At 37.5% G+C, this 23,074-nt stretch overlaps 1 protein-coding gene across 5 annotated transcripts in view; it reads right to left on the bottom strand.

The window, feature by feature from the left end:
• The window catches only part of RFX3 (regulatory factor X3), a 124,671-nt gene extending 101,656 nt beyond the window's left edge, over positions 1-23,015 (bottom strand). For 2 of the 5 annotated variants that reach the window (XM_052700936.1, XM_052700940.1), the window contains exons 1-2: positions 20,631-22,250; positions 19,769-19,884 (exon numbers count right to left, since the gene is read on the bottom strand). In XM_052700936.1, the coding sequence (XP_052556896.1) occupies positions 19,769-19,820 (52 nt within the window). In that variant the 5' untranslated portion in view covers positions 19,821-19,884; positions 20,631-22,250. Of the gene's footprint in view, positions 1-19,768; positions 20,076-20,630; positions 22,251-22,390; positions 22,504-22,749 lie in introns of those variants that run through there. The other 3 variants (XM_052700939.1, XM_052700938.1, XM_052700937.1) reach the window with 3 other exon arrangements.
• Positions 23,016-23,074: the final 59 nt, after the last annotated feature.

The following is a 23,074-nucleotide window of genomic DNA, read 5'->3' as shown; positions in this document are numbered from 1 at the left end:
ATGAACCACTGCATACTATCTATCTGCTAGCTGAATCAAAAGGTAACACAGCAAATAGTAACTTCAGAAAAGCCTGACTATGACTAGCAACCACTCTCCAGTGGTAGCTTATAACACAGGCTCCAAATACAGACGGGGAGAATCTAAACAGCAGGCAGTTACAGTGTAACCTCCGTTAGGGAAGCCTCCTTGCAACTTCATTAATTCAATCCTGACTCTTTCTATTCCTTCCACAACACATAACTGCCCAAGTAGCTAGGGGCTTCTATGAAGTTCCTGTACTGATCAATTTATATCAAAATGCTCAGATTTAAAAGCCATTTAAAGCAGGCATTAAGTATCCTCTACACCTGATAATCCATTCAGTGTTCCTTTGTTTCCTCTTAGGTTTCAAACTACTACTTCAAAGTCAGTCCCTCTAAGCAGCTTTGTTAGGGCTTTGGTACCAGAACTTTTCAAAAGTACCTTGACTTTGCAAAAAGGTTTGCCACTTTGAGAAACAGAATCTCCCTAAATTCAGAATGGTTTATTATGAAAAGAAAACCATGACAACTGTTTGTACTCTTGCTTTATTATTACATCCGGCCTGGTCACTATTGGAAATTCAGTCTATTATTGTTGCTAGGAGTCCGTTGCTACGCAACCTAAAAGGGTTATGCAGTGCTTTCAGGCTAAGAAGCGTTAAAAACCCCGCAGGCCTCCTCCTATGGTTCTACACAGTTTGTTTAAATAGATTAACACTCTTCTCAGTCAACCCCCAACTCCAGGCATATCCTTAAAAAAAAAGTTACAATAGCATGCTGTAACAATATAAACAAACACAAAACCAGAAAAAATTACACAGAAGCAATATATCTGATCTCTACTGCATGTTAATGCAAAGTAAACAATAATTCCTTTCATTCATCAATTTAAGCACGAAGGCTACAACTTATATCTACCAAAACCTTTCAAGGTTAAGTTTCAGTTGTTAACATAATGGAGTTGCACAATGTGGTCTCACGGACATTTTATAATGAAATCCAACAGAACAATACATTAAGTTACATACTTTCAGATGGTGAAATAATATTCATTCTCTATATGTCCAAAAGGCCTGTAAATTGTACCAAAATGTCACTGGCAAACTGAATTATTTTGCCCTTCTGTATCATTGTCACTTACATAGATTCTGCAAGCCAAATAAGATGTCTATGCAAATTCAGTTCCTTCAACAAAATTTCTCCAAATCTGCAGGAGAACAGCTAAAACATGACATCAAGAAGAACTCAACATTATGTCTTTTCTCTTTCTAATAACTTGAAGCTGTTCCAGCTTGCACTGCAGAACAAGTTGTTCTTCAGTAACAGAACTAAGAAAGCCATGTTTCCTCCAGATTGGTACTTTAATGGACCCATTCTCTAGCACAGGGTGAGAATGTTTGCTGACTGATTCAGAAGGCTTCTGAGAGTACAAACTGAGTAGCAACTGCCTTTCCTTCAGGGCACATTTTGACTTATCATTGCAAATAAATTGTTTTGTTGATGCATGTTTTTCTGGTATGTCTATCTCTGATATTGCCAAATCAGGGAAAAATGAAAACAAAAACCAAATAACATCAACAATAAACACAGCACCAGCAATATTTCTTTAAGGGTTCAAAGCTAAGAAAGCAACACGGCATTTTTGGAAACGCTAAGACCAATTGTCTACACAATAGCGATAGCAGCCAGAGCCATAAAACAGATTCCAGAAGTCAGAAAATGAATTTTTTCTCCCCAGAATGCTTCAGTGAAAAAATTTTCAGGATGAAATTTTCTAGAGAAAACTTGAAAACAAAGAGAAATATAACCTGTCCTGAAGAAAAATATCTCACATGGCTAGGTTAAGAAAGAACACTTCACAGGAATGCACTCTTAGGGGTTCTCCAGAATTCATAATCTTGCAATATCTTCCTCTAAAGAAAAAAAGCAAACTTCGTATCTATATTAGGATTAGATTCTGTATTGGGCTCATATACCAAGGTTTTGACAGTAGAAGGCTGCAGGGGTGGCATCTGTAAGCTAAGTCCTGCAGCTGCTCCATGGCAGATCTGAACCAGATCCAGCTGCTATAAAAGGGACCTGCCACTGCCAAAGCTGAGCCATGAACAACTCTGGTTGTACTTGTGGGAGGGCAAATTTGAGAAAGGGAAAATCTGCTTCACAACAGCTAGTAGGAAAGAGGAGTGAGACAACGGGAGAAACAGCCTGCAGGAACCGGGGTCTGAGCAGAAAGAGGGCAGGATGTGCTTCAGTTGCCAAACAGAAGTTCCCAGCAGTCCAGTAGAGGTCCATGGTGGAGCATGGACCTGTCCCCTTAAAGCCCAGACGCTCCACAATGTGCATACACCCATATACACCCATAGAGGAGCCCACAGTGAAGTAGTTGATGTGACTGAAGGAGGCCACAGCCCATGCAGAGCCCCCAGGCTAGAGCTGCAGCCTGTGAAGAAGAGACCACGGTGGGGCAGGAGGGCTGGGAAAGCTGCCAGTAGCAGGGACCCATGCTGGAGTACTGCACTCATGAAGAATGGGCCTCATGGTATGGAACCACGCTGGAGCTGTGCTTTGAGAACTGCAGCCTGTGGGGAGCCCATGCAGGATCAGTTTGAGAAGGACAGCATCCCATTAAATGGACCCACATGAAGCAGAAGCAGAAACTGACCACAAAGGAGCAGCAGAGAAGAAGCAGACAGATCACTGCCCCCATTCCTCATTCCTTTACACTGCATGGTGGAAGGAGGTAGAAAAGAATGGTGGATGTGAGGAAAAGGATTTTCATTTATATACAGTTTCTCACTTCTACTCTCTTAGTAATAGGCAATTAATTATATTAAACACTGAGTCTGTTTTGCCCATGATGGTAATTGGTGAGCAATTTCCTTGTCAATATCTCAACCCTTAAGTCCTTTTTCATCATATTTTCTTCCCCTGTTCTTTTGAGGAGGGGAAGTGATAAAGCAATGCTGTGGAATGTAACCAGCCACTAGTGTGAAACCACAGACCTAAGCCACAAGAAAGCTACCTTATCTCCATATAAAGAGAAGATTTAGCTCTAGTAAAGGAGACAGTCAATAGTCTAAGGAAGACCACAACCAAAAACTACAGTCAAACACGTTTCATTACCTTTTACACCTGAAACTTTAAAGATCTCGAGTATGATCACTGGTACTTCAGTTTTAATAATTTTATAAAGAAAAGGTCATAGCAATGTTAATTTACATGAATGGCTGTGATCTCAAAGACAGCAGGCAGTTTAGCAAATATCAAGAGATACAGAACTAAACAACAACAACAATGAAACTGAGCATGTTCTGCTGTAGAAGTACCTACTGGTTTGTAATTAAAATCTAAGTACTGATTAATCTGAACTAAGTTTTACAGTCACAATTTGGAGCTTGCTAAGTGCATTTGTGTTGCAGAAGGATGCATTAGAGACAGGAAGCACTCTGACAAAAAGAACAGACATTCAAAGCTATGTGCAGTTCTCATTTTTCAATAAATAATCTTTCATAAGTAGTCTGTGATATTCCCTTCAATGTCACTGAAGCAGATGAACCTTGCAGATGCCAAAGTCTGTTTAAACAGAACAGGACAGGGCCAATCTTTGCTAAGGCCATTGAGACACACTAGCTGATAGCTCTAATGAGCCTGAGGCCTCAACTTCCATCCTGAGATACGGAAGATCTCTCACCTGGTAGATCTGGCTATTCAAAAAAATGAATGTTCCCTTTGCAAGTAGCAAATCAGCTCTAAGTGACAGTTCCAAATCATCAAGCTGATTTAAGAAGTTAATATTGTCTTCTGGAACTCTGTAATTCCTGTTCTTAGGATATAATTCACTATCACAGTTATACCAGAGAAAATTCATGCAGAACTTCTCCCACATATCCTCTGTTTCTCTCATGCTTTCTAGACGTCAAATCACTGAATGCTAGTAGAATTGATTCAGTTCTACATACAAGCTATATACACAAACATAAGATATTAAATACATACTGTTTTTCTGCACATGCATATATGTGAAAACATATATTCTAACAAACATACATAAACTCAGAAAGGGACACTCATCTACTCAAACTAAGTGACACATATATTTTTATTCATACTTCATGTTATTGAACATCTTCCATTACAAATTTTTTTTCATATCATTGTAGCATTTACCCTCTCACCCATAGGCAATTTCAGAAGATTAAGGACTTCAGCAATTATGAGAATAAGACACAGAAAAAAAGGTTTTGCCTGTACTTATTGAAATACAAATATTTTACAATATCAAAATTATAACAAAACCAAGTTTTAGTAAATGCACAAACTCCATCAATATTTTAATGTGGCATAGCCACGAAACTTCATTAACAGAAATTGGCAATATCAAACTTTTTAACTGTGACTGTGATAAATTTCTCAGGAGACAGTACTTAACAATGCATGAATTGCTCACAACATCATCTTCTGTATACAGATTAGTGACACTGCACCCTCAGATCTGTAAACATGCTAGAAGATGAAGATGACTATAATTTTCTCAAAAACTGCTCCCCTACAAGTTCATTAAGGTGTTTACCCTTAAGTCAACAACTGAGAAATTGTTCCCCTTGTATCTCCGAGCACTCCCACAGACTATTCTGAAAAAACATGAAGTAGAAGTGGTAGACAAGGAAAGGAACAAAAGAAAGATGGATGAGTAATTGGAAAAGGCCAAGCACATAAGAGAATAATCAGGAGACAAAATGGAAATGATATGTAAAGGACCTGCTATTAGGCTGAAAAAAGAAGATTGAAAACTAGTAGTGAAAAGCAGAGAAAATAGCTGGAAATAATGCATACAAACTAATGGTTCTAGGCTTTCTGAAAATTGTACTTATCCTGCTTTAAAGCAGAGAGAAGCAAAAAGATTTTTAAAAACACCATCCATAAATGCTGGAAACAACAGCAAAAATCAGTGCACTGTATAGAAGAAAGCACATAAATTATTGAAAAAATTGTCATCAACGTTAATATAGAGAAGAAAATGATCATACGTAAAGATCAGAAGTACAAAAATTTACAGCAATAAAAATATATTTCACTTCATTTTAAACAAGACTGGATATACTTCAGTAAATTGTTTATAATTCTTAATGAAATTCATAAACATTTTTAGTATCTTCATTTTTTCGAAAATTGCGTTATTGTGTTCAATCACATCACTCGTCATTTGCAAAATATATTAAATTTTTAAAATCATGATAAAAAAATAGCATTCAGAAATAGCAAGAGTACATAAGAACTAAGTGCTACAAGAACAGTGACAGCATGGAAATAAAAAGTATGTACCTTCTACTTCACATGTATTTAGGTAAACATATGATGGGCTGTAAGACTAATTTAGCTATCTGTTAAAAATTACAGCAATATTTAAGTTAAAAAGGTTTTCCAGTAATGCTTTGAGTAATATGAAAGGAGATGGTAGCCTTTTCAAATCTCCAGGCACAAAAGGCTGGTCTGAAATGTGACCAGAATAAGGATAAACATACAGAAAAAAAAAGTTCAATTTCATTCACTAAAACTGCACTAAAAACCTGAATTTGTCACTATAGCATGAAAATCATAATCTAAACTACCCATGTTAATAATAACCTTATGAAAGAAAGCAATAAGCTGACAGGAAGCAAAATTATTGTTGTAAATTTTCAAAAAAATCCTTATACATCATCTGTCTATGGATGGTGCAACCAAACATAAAATCACAGATTTGAATTTATTACGTGTAACAGATATAAACAGATATAAAAGATTATTAATATTCATATGAAAATAAGGGATTGAGAGACTCCACAACAGCTGTCAAAGAAACCTGGATCACTAAGCATTGCAGTTGATGAGTATGTTTAGACCTACTTAAATATTTTAAAAATACCGTGAATGAAGTGGTCCAAACTTTGATTAAGAAACAACCAACATAGAAATTAGTATAGAAAATTATGTTTGTAAGCAGTGTAACACCCCGTATCTTGTGATGACTTGCACAGCGTTTTCAAAAGCTGGCCTCTTATTGCCTTGGTAGAGCATACATATTTTCTTTCAGGAAACATTCTGACAATCTCAGCGTTGCATGTAGCAGCAATTCTCCAGCCAATCCCAGCAAGTATTATATGATTGACTCTGCCATTGAAGTGGCCAATACCTATGAGTTTTGCAGAAATCTTGGCAGGTGTCAAATGAACACATCTTTTTAAATTCAAAGAATTTTTAAATCCTCAGATCCTCCAACTCCTCAATATCACTTTTTCCCCAGTTTGGAGAGATTAACTATTCTCAGGCTTTTGGTAAGAAAAACAGAGTCTTAACTTCTCAACTCGTATTGTTTGCAATGATACAAATTTGGCCAAAAGAATCTTCCTCGGAATGTGTATTTTAAATCTTAGAGGTCCTTCCCAATCTCAATGATTCTGTGACTCTATGACAGAAAGATGAAGATTGGCTAAGAAGAAAACAAGCATCTGCCGGCAAAGAAGGCACCTTACAGAACATGGAAGTGGAGATTAGTAACTGTGGGCTATCCCCACAGCCCAGAAAGTTGGATGTATGTCAGCAGTATTGCAGGTGTGATGCTTAGCAGCCTTGTCATAGACAGTATCTCAGGTAAACTGTTAATTATTAAACCACATACAAGCTAAGCATACAGCAAAGAACAGAAGAAAAAGAAAAAAGAGCAAACAACTAAATGCTGAATCGAGGAGCTTAATAACTGAAAACGAGTACAAAAAATAATTAAAAAAAAAAATTGTAAGATTAAAAAATACACTAACAGACATCACTGCCAGCAATGAAACATCAAAGAAATGTATTACGTTGGATGCAATGACAACTAATATTTTACCACACACACCTGACATTCAGAATCATGCTAGACAACACTCATTTTAACCTTGTTCTCTTTCTCATGTGACTTCTTCACTGTTACATAATCTTTAAAAAGCACATATTTACTTACAGTACCCTGTTATTACCTTTAAAAAATGAAAAAAAAAAAAAGACTTTTTTACAAATGTATTAATAATAAGAGGAGGGCTAAGGAGAATCTCCATCCCTTTCTGGATGTGACAGTGATTGTGACCACTGAAAGTAAGGAAAAGGCTGTGGTTCTCAATGCTTTCTTTATATCTCTCTTTAAAATCAGACCAGTTATCCTCAGGGTACTCTACCTCCTGACCTGCAAATCTTGGATGGGGAGCAGAATAAACCCTCCATGATTCAGGTGGAAACAGTTAGAGATGTGCTTCTCCACCTGGACTGCCACAAGCCCATGGGGCCATATGGGATCCAACCAAGAGTGCTGAGGGAGCACCTCGGATACTGTGTTTTTGGTTCCTCACCACAAGAAAGACATTGAGGCTCCGGAGCACAGCCTGAGAAGGGCGAAAAAGCTGGTGAGAGGTCTGGAGCACAAGTCTTACGAGAAGCAGTTGAGGGAGCTGGATTATCTAGTCTGGAGAAAAGGAGACTTAGGGGTGACGTTATCAGTTTCTACAACTACCTGAAGGGAGGTTGTGGTGAGGTGGGGATCAGCCTCTTCTCCCATGTAACAGCAACAGGACTAGAGATAATGGCCTCAAGTTGTGCCAGAAGAGATTTAGGTTGGCTGTTAGGAAATATTTATCTGAGAGAGTGGTGACGTGCTAGAATGGGCTGCCCAAGGAGGTAGTGGAGTCACCTTCTCTGGAGGTGTTCAACAAACGTTTAGATGTTGTACTGAGGAACATGGTTTAGTGAGTTCCACAGTGCTTTTCCTGCCCAATAGTACTCAGCACCTCAGAAGGTAGTCTCTGATAGTATTTCTTGGATTTATACATCAGTATTTTATTTTTGTTCCATGTATGACTTAAAAATAATCATTACAATGTGTTTCATTTTAGAATGTAACATATAGACAATATTCTAAAATTATTAAATACTTATCACCGCATTTCTTAGAGAAATAATTCTCCAGCCTCTTACCTAGGATTGACTCAATGAATTATGTCAAAATACAACACTGCAAAAACAAACAAACAAAAAACAACTCACAATGATCCTTTTAACAGAAACGCTCAAAGTTAAAAAAAAAAAATCAATTTTAACTAAAAAAATTTAAAATCTTGCTTCAAATAGGCATCTCTGATATAATGTATTCTACAAAGAAAATTATCTGGCATAGTTTTTTAATCTACAAAACCAAAACTACTGGGGAACAAACAGAAAGTACAGCCTGAAGCCGAAATGAAGTGATGAATACTGATCAACATACAAGGAAACCGACCTGGAAAAAAAATATTATGGGAAATCCATTAATTACAATAAAGAAAAGAATGTGACGAACTGAGGTAACGCTATGTAATAGGTAGGTAGCAAATCCCTATATTTACAACAGTTCTATAAATACAAAACAAATAAAATATTCAGAACTGCAGAGCAGTTCGATCCAGAGCATGGTTTGTTGGTTCGTTTGTTACAGAACATTCCTGATGGAAATTTTTACATAATCTGACAAAAACAAAACAAAAGAAAAACACACACACACACACACAAAAAAAACCAAAAAAACAAAAAAACCCAAACCTCATGCTTAGGTAATAAAAATGCTGTTGCTTTCAGAGGAGAGATTAATGAAAGCTAACAGAAATTGATTTTTATAATTGTCTAATAAAATTTTTGCCGAATTAGACTCCATAACAGTGCTCACGTAGGATATGTGTTAGAAAACAACTAACATACAAAGAACATTTAGCGACAATATGCATTAAAAGTATGTCATGAAGAGTAGCAATTTAATTTGATTTGCAAATCTTAACAGGACATAAGGCTATTTTTACCTTGTATGTATGAATGTATGAACGTAATTATTTCACTTATTTTTCAGAATCACCAAGTAACTGTAAATTAACATTATTAAATAACTATCACTAGCTATCCACTTTGGAACATCAGAACATCAGAATGAAAACTATGACAAACAACAGAAATATCGAATACTTGAAATACATGATGTTAGATTCTTTAGGACTGTTTTTTTTCAGTGGTGCACAGTGACAGAAGAAGGAGCAAGAGGCACAAACTGAACACAAGAAGTTCCATCTGAACACAGTGCAGTTCAGGCTGCCGGTGATCTCAGACGGACCTAAGTTCAACATCTCACCTCTGCTGTCAGAACAGATCTTCATGGTTTTACCCAGTCAGAGCTTGAAAATCTCCAGGGACAGAGAATGCAAAACCTCTCTTGGCCACAGCTGCATTGCTGGGATATTCTCACAGGGAAAAAGATTTTTATTATCTCCTATGTAAATTGCTCTTGTTTCATATTCGGAACATTAGCTCAAGTTATCCCACAGTGCACTGCTGTGAAGAGCCTGGCTACATCATGCAAATATTAGGGAAAGTTGCTGTGACGACCACTGAAAGATTACTGTCTCAAAATTCTCCAAATTCCTCTGTATCTCCTCAGAAGAACACGTGCAATCCTGACTGTCTCAGTGACCCTCCTCTGAAATTACTCCAGATTATCAGTGTCTTTCCTGTAGTGCTGTGAAGGTGAGAGTAAAACTTAACATGAATGTAGATGTCCCCTAATAATTGCTGGATGACACCCGCCATCATCTTTGTGACCCTTTACTGAGCTCCCTCCAGTCTGTTCATGTTTCTCTTGAATTGGTGGAACCAGAACTGGACCTAGTACTCCTGGTGTGGTCTCACCTGTTCTGAGAGGAAGGATCATCTCTCTCGCAGGACTTGTTTAACTTCACGAGGTTCCTTTTGGCCCTTCAGCCTGTTAAGGTTTCTCTGGGTGTCAGAATAACATTCTGGTGTGTTTGCCACTTCCCCTGGCTTTGAGTATTTTGCACACCTACTGAAGATAAAGTTTTCTCCATCGTCCAGTTCATTAGTGAAGACAGTAGAGAGAACTGAAGCCAGTATTGAACACTGGGGTAACTCCACAGCTTACTGAACTCTAACTACACTTTGCATCATTGACTGCTCTCTCTGAACCCAGTCATTCAGACATGTTCTCAGTATACCTTACTGTCTGCCCATCCAACCCATACATAAATAACTTCTTAGGAAGATCCTATGTGAACTGCAAATTATTGACTAGGGGTCAGTGTAGACCTTAGACAACTACACAGGATTGATATCCCTCTTCCTTTTGGCCATTTATTATAATGTAAAACAGGTCAAAAGAGGGTCTGTTTTCAGTTTCTGCTCTTCCACTAGGTGTCACAAAACAAGCACAAAACCACCATGTTCCTAACAGATAATCTGTATATTTTTGTTGTAAGCAAAGATGCACTTCCTAACATTTCATGGTTAATAGGCCATGAGAAAACCTCATGAGAAAAAACATTTCATATAGAAATTGAATTATAAAAACCAGTGGTATGAAAACCATCAGTATTACCCCTTGCAGTAATGCACGTAAGTCCAATTGGAGCAGCTGAACCACCCTGATTAAACAGTTATGCTGTAAAATTATCTGCTACATATTTCTTTTGCTTTTCAGAAAATACTTCTATTTTCCAAACATGAGGACACTGCACAGCATCGAGTGCTCTAATTATCTTCATTTCTTTTGGTTTTACAGAAAACTTAATCAGTTACATGCTGTAACATAAACATTTTTTCAATATGCACTTGAAAGACAAGCTTATTCTATATGTCGTAGTTCAATTTAAAAAAAAAATAAAACATAGACATTAGCTGATAAGAGCAGATTGTTGGGAAAATAAAGTTCTACTTGTGACCAGGCAGCTTGTTTTACAGAGGTGACACAACTAATTACATTAGAGGACTTAACATATTATCAGTCAACCTCTCAATCTCTACTAACAACATCCAATTACACTTTCAAGCTAATTTTAAATGGCTGAACCCAACTACATTGCCCTTCAAACACAATAAACTTTGTGACTGGGCTCTAAGCAACCTGACCCAGCTGTACATGTCTCTGTTCACTGCAGGGCAGTAGAACCTGGTGATCTTTAAAGGTCCCTTTCAACTTTGACAATCTTATGATTCTATTTCAACAATCCTGGACAAAAGCTTTGTGTTTTGTTGTTGTTTGTTTATGTTGATGTAGGTTATGGAGCTTTTTTGTGTGCACACTTTTCTTTACCACAGACAGTCAAAAGATAACCTATCATTTCCTATCTGCTAGGTATTTCTGCCTTGAATGTTACAGCTTTTCTTTTTACAAAAAATGTTACAAAATGTGGGAAGAATAGCTTATACTTTATCCCAAACATTGGTAATTATGTAACACTAGGAAAAAACAAAACCAAAAAAAAAAAAAAAAAAAAAAATGCTGGCTCCAGTTTTACCTTGTTTTAGTAGACTACAAATGGCCAACATTTTGATGTTGACTTTCTTTTGGCTCTTTTGCCATTCAACTTGGAGTGAAACTACCATCCTTGAATCATAGCATGTATCCAGCAGCATTATTATGCTGACACAAGAGTACTTACAATGTGTATGTACAACATTGAGAACACAAGCCAGTAAGTGATGCTAAGACCTAAAACACAAGCCATTACAAAATCAAGCAGCAGGAACCCTTACAAGACAGATTCCCATGTGCAAACTAATTCTACGTTTCCACCTCATTTCAGTTTTCTGTGATACACATCTTGTGACTCATGACCATACAAACAATGAACTTCAAGAAGTCATTACAGTTGGTTGCTACAATGAAGTTAAGATCCTGAGGACTGCTCTTTTTCTAAGTCAAGAAATGCCAGTTCCTTTGGAAATCAATCAGGAGACTATAGAAATAGATACTACAGTGAAGACAAGTGGTAAAGATACCATGCACCTTCATGCCTGCTAAAGATAGGTAACCACTCAATGTTTTGGACTAGAATTATGGAAGATAATTTCAGTGTCTGAAATTTAAATCCTAATAATACCCTCTTCCCCAAAAAACTATTGAGATAATTTGGCAACTGAAATGTAAGTACTTCAGACCACACAAGTTTATTATTTGGTTTTATTATTTGACTACAAACTGTTCAGATAATTTGAAACAGCAATATTCTAAAAAACACATACCAGCTGCAGCTGAACCAGCAAGAACAAAACAAAAACTCCAATTTTAAAAAATTAGAAGCCCCATTCCATAAATCATAATTACTACTTGTATGATAAACTACACTTTTGCTTTGCAGGACTAACACTAAATCTAAATCTATTGCAGTAAATCATAGAACTGCTTAGATTAGTAGGGACATTAAGATCATCAAGCTTCAATCACTGTGCTGTCGGCAGGGTTGCACTCAATAGATCAGGCCCATCCAATCTGTTCTTGAATGCCTTCAGAGATACAGCATCCGTGACTTCTCACTCAGGGTAACCTGTTCCAGAGCTTCACCGTCCTCTGAATAAAAAAATTATTTGTAACATATAGCCTAAATTTCCTCTCTTCTAGTTAAAGCTATCTCCCTTGTCCAATCAGTATCAAACTACGTAAAAAGTAAGTCCCCATCCTGCTCATAAGCTCCCTTTAATTACTGAAAGGCTGCAATGAGTTCTCCCCAGAGCTTTCTCTACTCCAAGCTAAACAACACCAGCTCTATCAATCTCTCTTCAAAACAGATGTGCTCAAGCCGTTTGATTATCTTCAGAGTCCTCCTCTGGACCTGATCCAACAGCTCCACACGTTTCTTGCACTGAGGGCCCCAGGACTGGATGCAGTACTCCAGATGGGGCCTCATGAGGGCAGAATAGAGGTGAACAATTATGTTCCTCACCCCACTGACGACCTCTCATTTGATGCTGCCTAGGATACAGTTGGCCTTCCTGGCTGCAAGCACACACCTTCACTTGTTTTGACTTAACTTTGATCACAAAGCATACTTTAGTCATAAAACCTCTGAATTCCTTTTGCAAAATAGCCAAATATTTGGAAGACGCTAAACATACCTCAGTCACGACAGATCCAGTGCACCACAAATTTGTCTGCTCATTATTGTTCCATTTGAATTTGAACATTGTTCGAAATAATTTGAAAATAGTTCCTTTGGACAATATTATTTCAGACAGTCCAAATAACTTTCCCAGAAGTTATGGGGAGTTGTATTCAACAGAATCAACTCTAAGGAGTTAAAAACATACTGTATTCTACATTCTTCCATTGACTAAATCTGATAGGAAATAATAAAACAAATATGGAAAAATTATTTATAAACTCTTTTGCAACTTGCAACTCAGATGAAGTGGCTTAATACAGAATAGACCACATAAAATAGTTAACTAAATGTTAAACAGACAGTTGTATATTGATGTGGCCTTAAATTCCATTTGCTTAATAAACATGCTAATTTCATCTTATAGCTAACAGCTACTACACTTGTAGTTCAACTGCTCCTCATTAGCTAAGGCTAAAAGAACTTTAAATACATTCAGACCGTTCAACAGATGTAAATTGAATACATTTCATATATAATTTATTCATTTTATTAATAGGTTTAACAGACTCTGTAGAGCTAAATATATTCATTTAAACGCTGATTAACTTTCTACAACTTAACACAAAAAATATGTATGATCCAATCATTAAACTATTTTAGAATCTTATTCAGAAAATTTGAGTACATTTAGTTTCAAAGTGGTGATTAATGAACAACTGTTTTCCTAAGAACACAATTGAAAAGCAAGCAGTGGTTTTTAACTTAAGCAAGTAATTCTTTTTTCTTATTTTTTTAACCAAGGCAAATAACACTGAATGCCAATACTAGCTTGTAAAAATTTAACTAGTAATATGAATTGGCAATCCTTCTTTTGTACAGCTGCGTGCACACACACTTCTTCATGGTTCTTCTACATTGTATATATTTCATCAACAAGAACATAGAGAAGGAAATACCCTTCCTTCAGAAAGGTTGCTTCTCCTGCTTATTCAAGCAGCAGAACAATAAAGTCGTAACAGTACAGCACAGACCTTATCAGAAAAAGAATAAAAAGGTGGTGGGAGAGAAAGGAAGTACAATGCCAACTCTTCCAAATGCTTCACAGATAATGTACAGCAGGCCACTCCATGAGGCTTTAGCTCAAATACACTATTCTGGTCATGTAGCCCACTGGAAGCAAAACCTTCATACAGTCCATAATCATACAGTATCATTGTCAGAGTAACAGAGCTATATATGCATAACTCCTCTCCCTTCTTTATGAAAATATAGACACATTAAGAAAAAAATCAGACCAAAACTACATAAAAAACTCTACACATCTGAAAATTCAGCAAATCTGCACTAACTCATATGAGCTACAAATATATTTTTAAGTTTTAGCTCCACAGAATCATAATAAAGTTACCTGTAACCTTGATAGCTGTAATGTAAATAGTTACGGCTCAGAATTGCATTTCATTTTTTCAATCCTTTCTAAGAAAGTATGATTAACAGAGAAAGAAGAAAACAGCAGGTCTTAACTGATCTAGAACACCTGCAAATGACATCTTGCACCCCTCATGGAGTTGTTCATTTCTATTTCTGTTTATCAGTGTGGTACTGCTAACTTAAATATCCGCTGTTCATGTGCTTAGAAAATGACCCTGAGACTGTATGTAAGAGAAAACATACCTAGATTAATTATAATGAAATAACAAAGCTGAAGATAGAAACCATTTACTCGGTAGATGAACAATGAACATAGTTCCTAGTTATTTATTATTTGTAGTGGCTGCATCTAAAACTTGAACAACGTTGAAATCTAAAGACATGGCTTTTACCTTAAAGAGCTTACAAATTTAATTTGAAATAAGATACTTCAGTAAGAATGTGCAAAAACTGAAGAAATACTACATTATCATAAAGTCTACATACATTACAGAATGGTTGCCCTACATGTCTTCTCAGACAAACAAAGCTAAGCTATACTCACTGTAGTGGTTCATGTGGGGCTGAAATGACCTTTAAACACAATGTCAGATACTTCCTTCCTTGAGCTAACCAATACAAGTCAGAAAATGCTACAAAGTAAAGTACACTATGTATTATACGCTAGGTATAATATACAAACTTTGATATCCACACAGCATTGTTATGGATGCAAATGTAAGAACTGAAACAAAGAAACATTAAAAATATATTGAGAATTTAAAGAGGAATTTTGAATTGCTAGAATTTAAACATCCAACTCTCACTAAAATTTGTATTATAATATGGAAAATTTCTTTGTTAATTTCAACTTACAACATATTCCACCCACCACCTGTCAGTTTTGGGGAGCTAAATCTAAAAGCAGGGGATCAAAGACAAACAACTTATCATGGTAGAACAGAAAAAATCTACACAACTAGAAGTACTATGCAAAACCAAGCAACTTAAGATGTACTATGCCAACTCCAGCTTGAAACTTTTTACACACTTCCGAAGGCAAATTACATTGAACTATATGCCATTATTTACCCACATGCATAAAAAACCTCTGCTTCATTAATTAGTCTTAAGAGTATACAGACAAACAATAAGTATTATTAAACTATAGAATGTACAACAATGAAATTCTAATCCATTAGTCTCATATTCAGTAAAGAATTTCTGAAATCAAAAGCAGTGATTCTTATAAGCATACTATTTTTTTTTATTGTTCTTCTATTCTAGAATTAGTAACTCTAATCAATTAGCACTTCTATCCCTTCTACAGTTCAGACGTTGTAATGCCTATTTTATCCATACAAAGTTTCAGTAAGAACAAAAAAAACTACACAAAGCAACACATTAATTTAAAGAAAAAAAAAAAAAAAACCACAACAAAAACAAACAAACAAACAACATTGTCCCTTTAGGAATCAGTGAGAGAAAGTCCTCAGATTTGTCCCAGAGGAATTCAGGAGAGCTTTGTCAAGAAGTCATCACACCTGAAAGCCCAGCTGAAGTGCCTCTACAACAATGCACTCACCTTGGGAAATAAACTGGAGAAAATGGAAACTGCATTGCTATTAGAAAACTGCAACCTGCTTGCTATCACAGAAACATGGTAGGACAGACAGTACAGCTGGTTCCCTACACTCAAGGGCTATGAGCTTTTTTTAGAAGATACTGACAGGGAAGGAGTAGCAGGAGTTGCCCTCTGTTAAGAAATGGATAGATGGTAAATAGGCATCTCTGAGAAACAGGCACAATCAGGTTGAGAACTTATAGGTTAAAATTAGGGACCAGACCAATAGAGGACATTTGGTGGCTGCCAGATCAAGGGGAGCTGTTGATAAGGCCTTCTTTCTTCAGCTACACGAAGCAACACATTCTCAGTGTTTCATCCTGACAGGGGATTTCAACCACCCAGGTGTACGCTGGGAAAGAAACTTAGCTACAAACTACCCAGAAGACTCGAGTCAATTCAGGAAAACTTCCTCATCCAGGTACCATAAAAAAAGCAACCAAACCTGGTGCTCACCACTGCAGAGGAGATAACTAAACAGTCTGAGATTGGAGACTGACTGGGGCATTGTGACCACACCCTTGTTGAGTTCAAGACCCTGAGAAATATGGGACTGGCAAAGAGCAAGTCAGGACCCTGAACTTCAGGAAAGCACAGTTCTAGCTGCTTAGGGAATGTTGCTGATGTGGTTGCCAAGCCACTCTCATTCATATTTGACAAGTTGTGACTATCAGGTGAAGCTCCCAGTAACTGGAAAAAGGGAAACATCATTCCCATTTTTAATAAAGGGAGAAAGGAAAAGCAAGGGATCTACAGGCCAACAATCCTCACTCCTGTGCCTGGGAAGATCGTGGTACTCATCTTTTTGGAAGATATGCTCTTTAAAGTACACTCAAGACAATGTATTCTGAAACAATAAGCACAGCTTCACCAAGGGCGGATTGTGGCAGACCAGGCTGGTGACACATGAGGGAATGACAGGAACAATGGACAAAGGAAGGTCAAATTATGAAATCTACCTGGACCTGAGCAAGGCATTTGGCATGGCCTAGCACATTATCTCTAAATTGCAGAAATACAGATTAGAATGGTGGACTATTCAGTGGATAAAGAATTGTTTGGGTGATTGTAACTGGAGAATTGTGGTCTGTGGACCTATTTCCAGGCAGAGGCCAGCCATGAGTGGTATTCCCTAATGGCTCTGTCTTGGGACTGGTGTTCTTCAATGTTTTTATTAATGATTTACACAATGAGATTGAGCATATTCTCAGTAAGTTTGCAGAGGACACTAGCCTGAGTGTTACAGTAGACACAACAGAAGGAACAGTTGCCATCCAGAGGGACCTAGACATCAAGACCTACTTGAGAAAGGCAAGGCACTGCACTTCGACTGGGGCAATCCCAGCTACATATGCCGGCTAGAAGAACTCCTTGAGAGCAGTCCGATGAAAAAGGCCTTTGGAGGATCCTGGAGGATGAAAAGATTAGCACAAGCCAACTGTGTGTGCGTTTGCAGCCCAGAATGCCTGGGCTGAATAAAAAGAGCAGTGGCCAGCAGTGAGAAGGAGGTGACTGAACACCATTGTTTGTCCTTGTGAGGCCCCATCTGGAGTATCGCACACAGGCCTGAGGTCTACAGTGCAAAACATGAGTTTCTGGAGCAGGTTAAGAGGAGGGCTACAAAGATGATCAGAGAGCTGGAGAACCTCTCCTATGAAGAAATGTTGAGGCAGTCAGGGTTGTTTAGCTTGGAGAAGAGAAGGCTCTGGGGAAACCTGACTGTAGCCTTTCAGTTCTTGAATGGAGCTTACGAGCAAGAGGGAGACCAACTTTCTATATGGTTTCATACAGACAGAACAAGAGGGAATGATTTTAAACTAGAAGAGGGAAGGTATAGGTTAGATGTTAGGCAAGCATTGTTTACTCAGAGGGTGGTGAGGCACCAGCACAAGTCATCCTGCATGATCTCCAGAAGCATTCAAGGCAAGGTTGGATGGGGCTGTGGGCAGCCTGAGCTGGTGGGTGGCAGCCCTGCCCATAGCAGGTGGTTGGAACCAGATGATCTTAACGTCCCTTCTAACCGAAGACGTTTTATGATTCATTGATCTTTGTCCTTCAAACCAAAATAATTGTATGAAGAGCTTGCAATACTACAATGCCTAGAAACATGTAAGAAAAAAACCAGTAAGTTTTATTTAAATTCCTATGAAGTATCACTGTATTTCAATGCCAAAAAACTCCTATTTATTTTTTTTCTTTTTATATTTCAAATAGCATAGCACCCTCTGGTGCATCTACTACAAGTAAAATAACTTAATAAAAGCTAGTCATTGTTACAGAAAACACACGGTTAGTAAACAAAGAAAAAACAAGGAGCTCCAAGTTAAAAATAAAAAATAATAATAATAAAAAAAATCACCTGACCAAGAAGTGTTAGAAAAGAAAGAATCTAGTTTATTAAAACCAATTGTAATAGAATTACAAATGTTACAGAATAAAAAAAAAAGGCTGGCAAAATTACTTTTGTGACAAAAGTGTTAAGACCAAAAAAGTTTGAAACTAATTCTGTATTCTTAATATGTCATTTTTACTGAAAAATAAAACCTAATAAATCTTAAATGATACAAAGGTAAAAATAAGTTTTTAGTGAAACAAAGTGTTACAACGAGCTATATTTCTGCTCTTTGTCTTGCAAGCAGGACAATAACTATTTGTTCATATAGTCATGAAACAAAAAATCTCATATTCAAAGTCACATCCCCTTTAAAAATCTGATGATAAAATAATTTTCAAAAGTATCACACTATTGTGCTGTATGTTGAATGCTTGAAACTCTGATACTATATGTTAACTATTAAAACATGTCCAGTGACTGGGAAAATAATTTCCTAGCAAAGTAAATCTTGCTAATCACAAAAGCAGAAAACACCACCTGCTTTAGGCAGCTCTTTTGTGAACCTCTGGAAGTCTCAACACAATGCACAAGGAATGAAAGTAACACCTGTTTAAACTAGCCATCTGTCCCTACCAAACCAGATTTAGCTAAAAATCAGTGTATGTACGCTGCTACTTAAACTTCCAAAATATAAATATACAGGTGCTACCCTGTAAGCAAAGAGAAGTAAAAACACCTTTACCAGAAATACAAAAATAATAATATCAAACTTGCGGCTAACAGAAAAGCATTATCTTCAATATTAGTTTATATTGATCAAAAGCTTCATTAATTTGTCATTTCTCACCCTTAGTTTTAAAAATAAATTTCATAAATAAAATGTATAAAAATAATACTTTGTTTGCTCTAACATATTTATATGGTAACAAGCTTGTTTTAAGAACACAACTTCATCTACAAGAACACTACAGTATCATTTGAAGTTTTCATTCTGTATTTGTGATGCATTCACAACACATCACTTCAATTTTAAATAATTGTAAGAAGTAAACAAATGAGCTTCTGAAAGTGAGAGTATTTTACATAATAGCTGGCAAGTTTTTAAAGAGTATGGAATGTTCTAAGAAGGAAAGAGGTCAAAGTAAAGCATGAAGACCAGAACCAGAAATACTAGCTAGAACACCAAAAGAACAGCAATACTATAAGACCATTGCTTTGTAGATACTTTGTTATGTTTCAAGTAAAAAGAAATGAAAAAAATCTTCCTTCTCAATGGAAAGTTTTATAAACTATATTAAACAGTAACATTTATTTCTGTATACAGTTCTGTGATTAACAAACTACCACACAACTACCGCACCAGGTGGAAACATGAAATTGGATAGAGCTAACAAAGCTGAACCTAATTATGAAATAAAGCACCCTGACTTCAAACTTCGTAACAACATTGTACCTTTAATTCCCATTTCATTTATTTTCACTGCATCATTGAAGGGCTCCTCCATAGTACAATGTAAGCTAGCTAAAGCACATCGAAGCCTATGATCCACGAAGACTCATTAGAGTATGCTGAAACAATTTAAAACAATGTTACACAGACAGTTACACAGTGTAAGTCATGAAAATGAATGTTAAAAAAAATAAAAATAAAAAAATAAAATCACAAGCCACTTCATTTTCAAATGCTGGTTAGCATCACAAACACCAACTATTTTGACAGCTGAGGGCATTAGGGAATCAAATGCATAAAGCAGATATCATCTGTGACCACTAAAATATTTCAGAAAGAATAAAGGCTCAACAGTTTTCCCTTTCAGGTCCCTAATATTAATTGAGTTGATCATGGTTGATTTATTACAGTTTTTCAAACAGCAGGCTTAACAAAATACAGCTAAGTAATATTAGAAGAAGTCTTCGGTTTTAGATAAAATTACATACTTTAACATGACTTTTAAAACACTTCTGTACAGAAAAAAAACAAAAACAAAAAAAACTTATAAAACTCTCTCAGTCTGTGTGTTTCCTTTGCGACCACAGGTCTGGATGCTTGTCCTTCAAGGACAGACCTCAACATCCAGGAAGAAAGGCATCCTGGACAGGGCTCTGTCCTGTTGAAAGAAGGCTACTCAGGAGAGGCATGGTGTAGAGCTGACACCAGCTTTTTCAACATCAAGTAAATGCATCGAATGGTTTAGTGACTGATGAATCACATACATAATGTAATAACAATGAAATTAAGATTTAAATCTGCCATATAACTGATGTAGTAAAATAACCTTCTGACTCCATATACATATAACTGAATTGTTACTCACTCTGAATGTTCTTAATATCTCTCAAAGTTATTTTGTAGCAGTACGCGCAAAATCAGCACTTGACGGCTTCATCTTGAATAAAATGATGACAACATAGACGTCTTTGGTAATTACCCAAAATAGAATTATTTTCATTCACATACTTTCTTTCTGAAAAAAAAAAAAAAAACACCAAAAAAAAACCAAAACAAACCGAAACAAAAAAAACACAAAAAAATCCCACAATCTGCCTTGCCTTAAGAAACATTGATATAAATGAAAGATGTATCACAGTTGATGACCATCTGGAAAAAATGACCTGTCACATTCATTGGTAGGTCCATTATGAGATAAAACAACATATCCTTGTTGGCAAAGAAAAAACTTATAAACAGAGTTCCGCTAAAGGTATTCAAATAGAAAAGGTGTAGGATTTTTAATAATAAATTAATAATAAAGAATTTTTTTTATTATGTTTTCCCTTAACGATTTAATTAAATAAAGGAAATAAGTAAGTCACCACTACAAAAAAGAAAAAAAGTCTGCCACACCGAAAGGTGATTTGGCATGTCAAGGAAGAGAGCACAACTGGATATAGAGATGTTAAATGATAATTTTAATCACCAAAAAAGATGCCAGAAGCATACTTTATCCCAAAGAACTTAAAAAAAAAAAAAAAAAAAGTAAACAAAGTATAATTTTCTACCTCCAACAATACAGCAATGCAAGTCTTTAGATCTTAACAACTAAAAAAAAAAAAAAAGCTAACCAATCAACCAACCAAATAAAAAACAAACAAACAAAAAAAAACCACTGGTATTTTGGATTAAAAAAAAAAAAAAAGAAGAAGAAAAGAAAAAATATCATCATTGATAACATAATTTTTACTTCAACCTCTTGTGAGGTAAAAAGGTGCCTCTTCCTTTCTTTCCCAAGCATCCTCTTGAAATGCAGCTGCAGTAACAAAAAATCACAAATCACAAAGACATTTTTAATTTCTTCCCTCTGCTTCTTAGCACACAAACTTGCAGTGACAGTGAAACGTCTCAGATTTCTTTGATTGTGGAGAGTTTAAGAAAACTCGTAAGGATCCTCTCCCATGTACATAATGTGCATTTACTCCATCTACATGCACACTACACCATACTAAACTGGCAACATAAAAATGTAATAACAGCAATATAGTAATAATTCCTAGAAGGATTGCAAGAAGAAAAAAAAAAAGAAACCCGCAACTATGTGTATGGGTGGGGGTACCGAATAAACAGGAAAACACAGTACAAAGAAAATGCAGTTTATCCTAAAATAAGAAAGGACATTAATTATGGATAAATGAAAGGGGGAAAAAAGAAAAAAAGAAAAAAAAGAAAAAGAAAAAAAAAAAAAAGAAAGAAAAGAAAAGAAAAGAAAAGAAAAAGAAAGAAAGAAAAAGAAAGGTTTGGCTGAAAAAACACAGAGAGTGACCGATCGCATATACAGGAGTCTCACTGGAGCCTATGGAAGTTGGCAAACACCTGCACCTCCGGCAGCCACACGGACCAGAACAAGGCCCCTCGCTCTGCGCTGTGCAATGGGATCCATCTCCGCTGCTTCTTTCCTCCCACCTCCACCCCCAAGATGTTGTATTCTTTTTTGTTGTGGCTGTTGTTTTTTGCATAATAATAATTATTATTATTTAAAGAACACAATCTTAGCTTGTGCCCGAAGTCTCGTCTCCCAAAATTCCCTCGTCCCCACATCCCCCCCCTCCGCTTGAACAGGAGACGACGGAAGACGCGTACCCATCGCATCCACGCGATTGTCCCGCAGGTCCCAGCAGCGCCTTCGTCCCCGCACGGCCGAGCCCCTGCTCCCCGCTCAGCCGGCCCCACCGCGCGCTTCCCTCGGCCCCGCGGACACCCCCATCCCGCCGCCCCCCGCCGCGCGCTCCCACGCCGAGGCGGCGGGGCCGGGCGAGAGGGACGGCAACGGAGAAGGCTGCGGGGCCGGGCGAGCGATCCGCGCTCCCCCGCCGCCCCTCCGTCACACGCCGCGGCGCGACGGAGCGTCTCCGGCCCGGATGCCGCGAGGTGGGGGGACGCAGAAGCCGGGGGAAGGAGAGCGGAGGGAGGGCCGGCGTGCGCCCGGCGAGAGCACTCACCTGGGCTGAGGCGGGCTGCGGTGCTGCTCCGGCTGTCGCTGCTGCTGGAGGCGGCTGTTGTTGTTGTTGTTGTTGTTGTGGGTGACGATGAGGAAGGGGGTGAGGATGGGGGTGAGGAGCAGCAGGAGGAGGAGGAGGAGCAGGAGAGGAGCGGTTGTTGTTGATGGGTAACAGTCGCCAGGACTACGGTGACTATGGCGCTTGATTCACAAGGCAACGGTTGCTATAACTCACAAAAGGGAGAGCGAGCGAGGGAGGAGGAGGCGGCGGCCCAGTCGGAGAGGCCCGGAAGAGGCGGGGCCTGCCCTGACTGACGGCCCGGGGC

The sequence above is a fragment of the Tympanuchus pallidicinctus genome, unplaced genomic scaffold, assembly GCF_026119805.1.
Source record: "Tympanuchus pallidicinctus isolate F22 unplaced genomic scaffold, pur_lepc_1.0 scaffold4, whole genome shotgun sequence".
Lineage (NCBI taxonomy): Eukaryota > Metazoa > Chordata > Aves > Galliformes > Phasianidae > Tympanuchus > Tympanuchus pallidicinctus.
The sequence above is the reverse complement of the archived record's forward strand: the minus strand, read 5'-3'. Positions and strand labels throughout refer to the sequence as shown.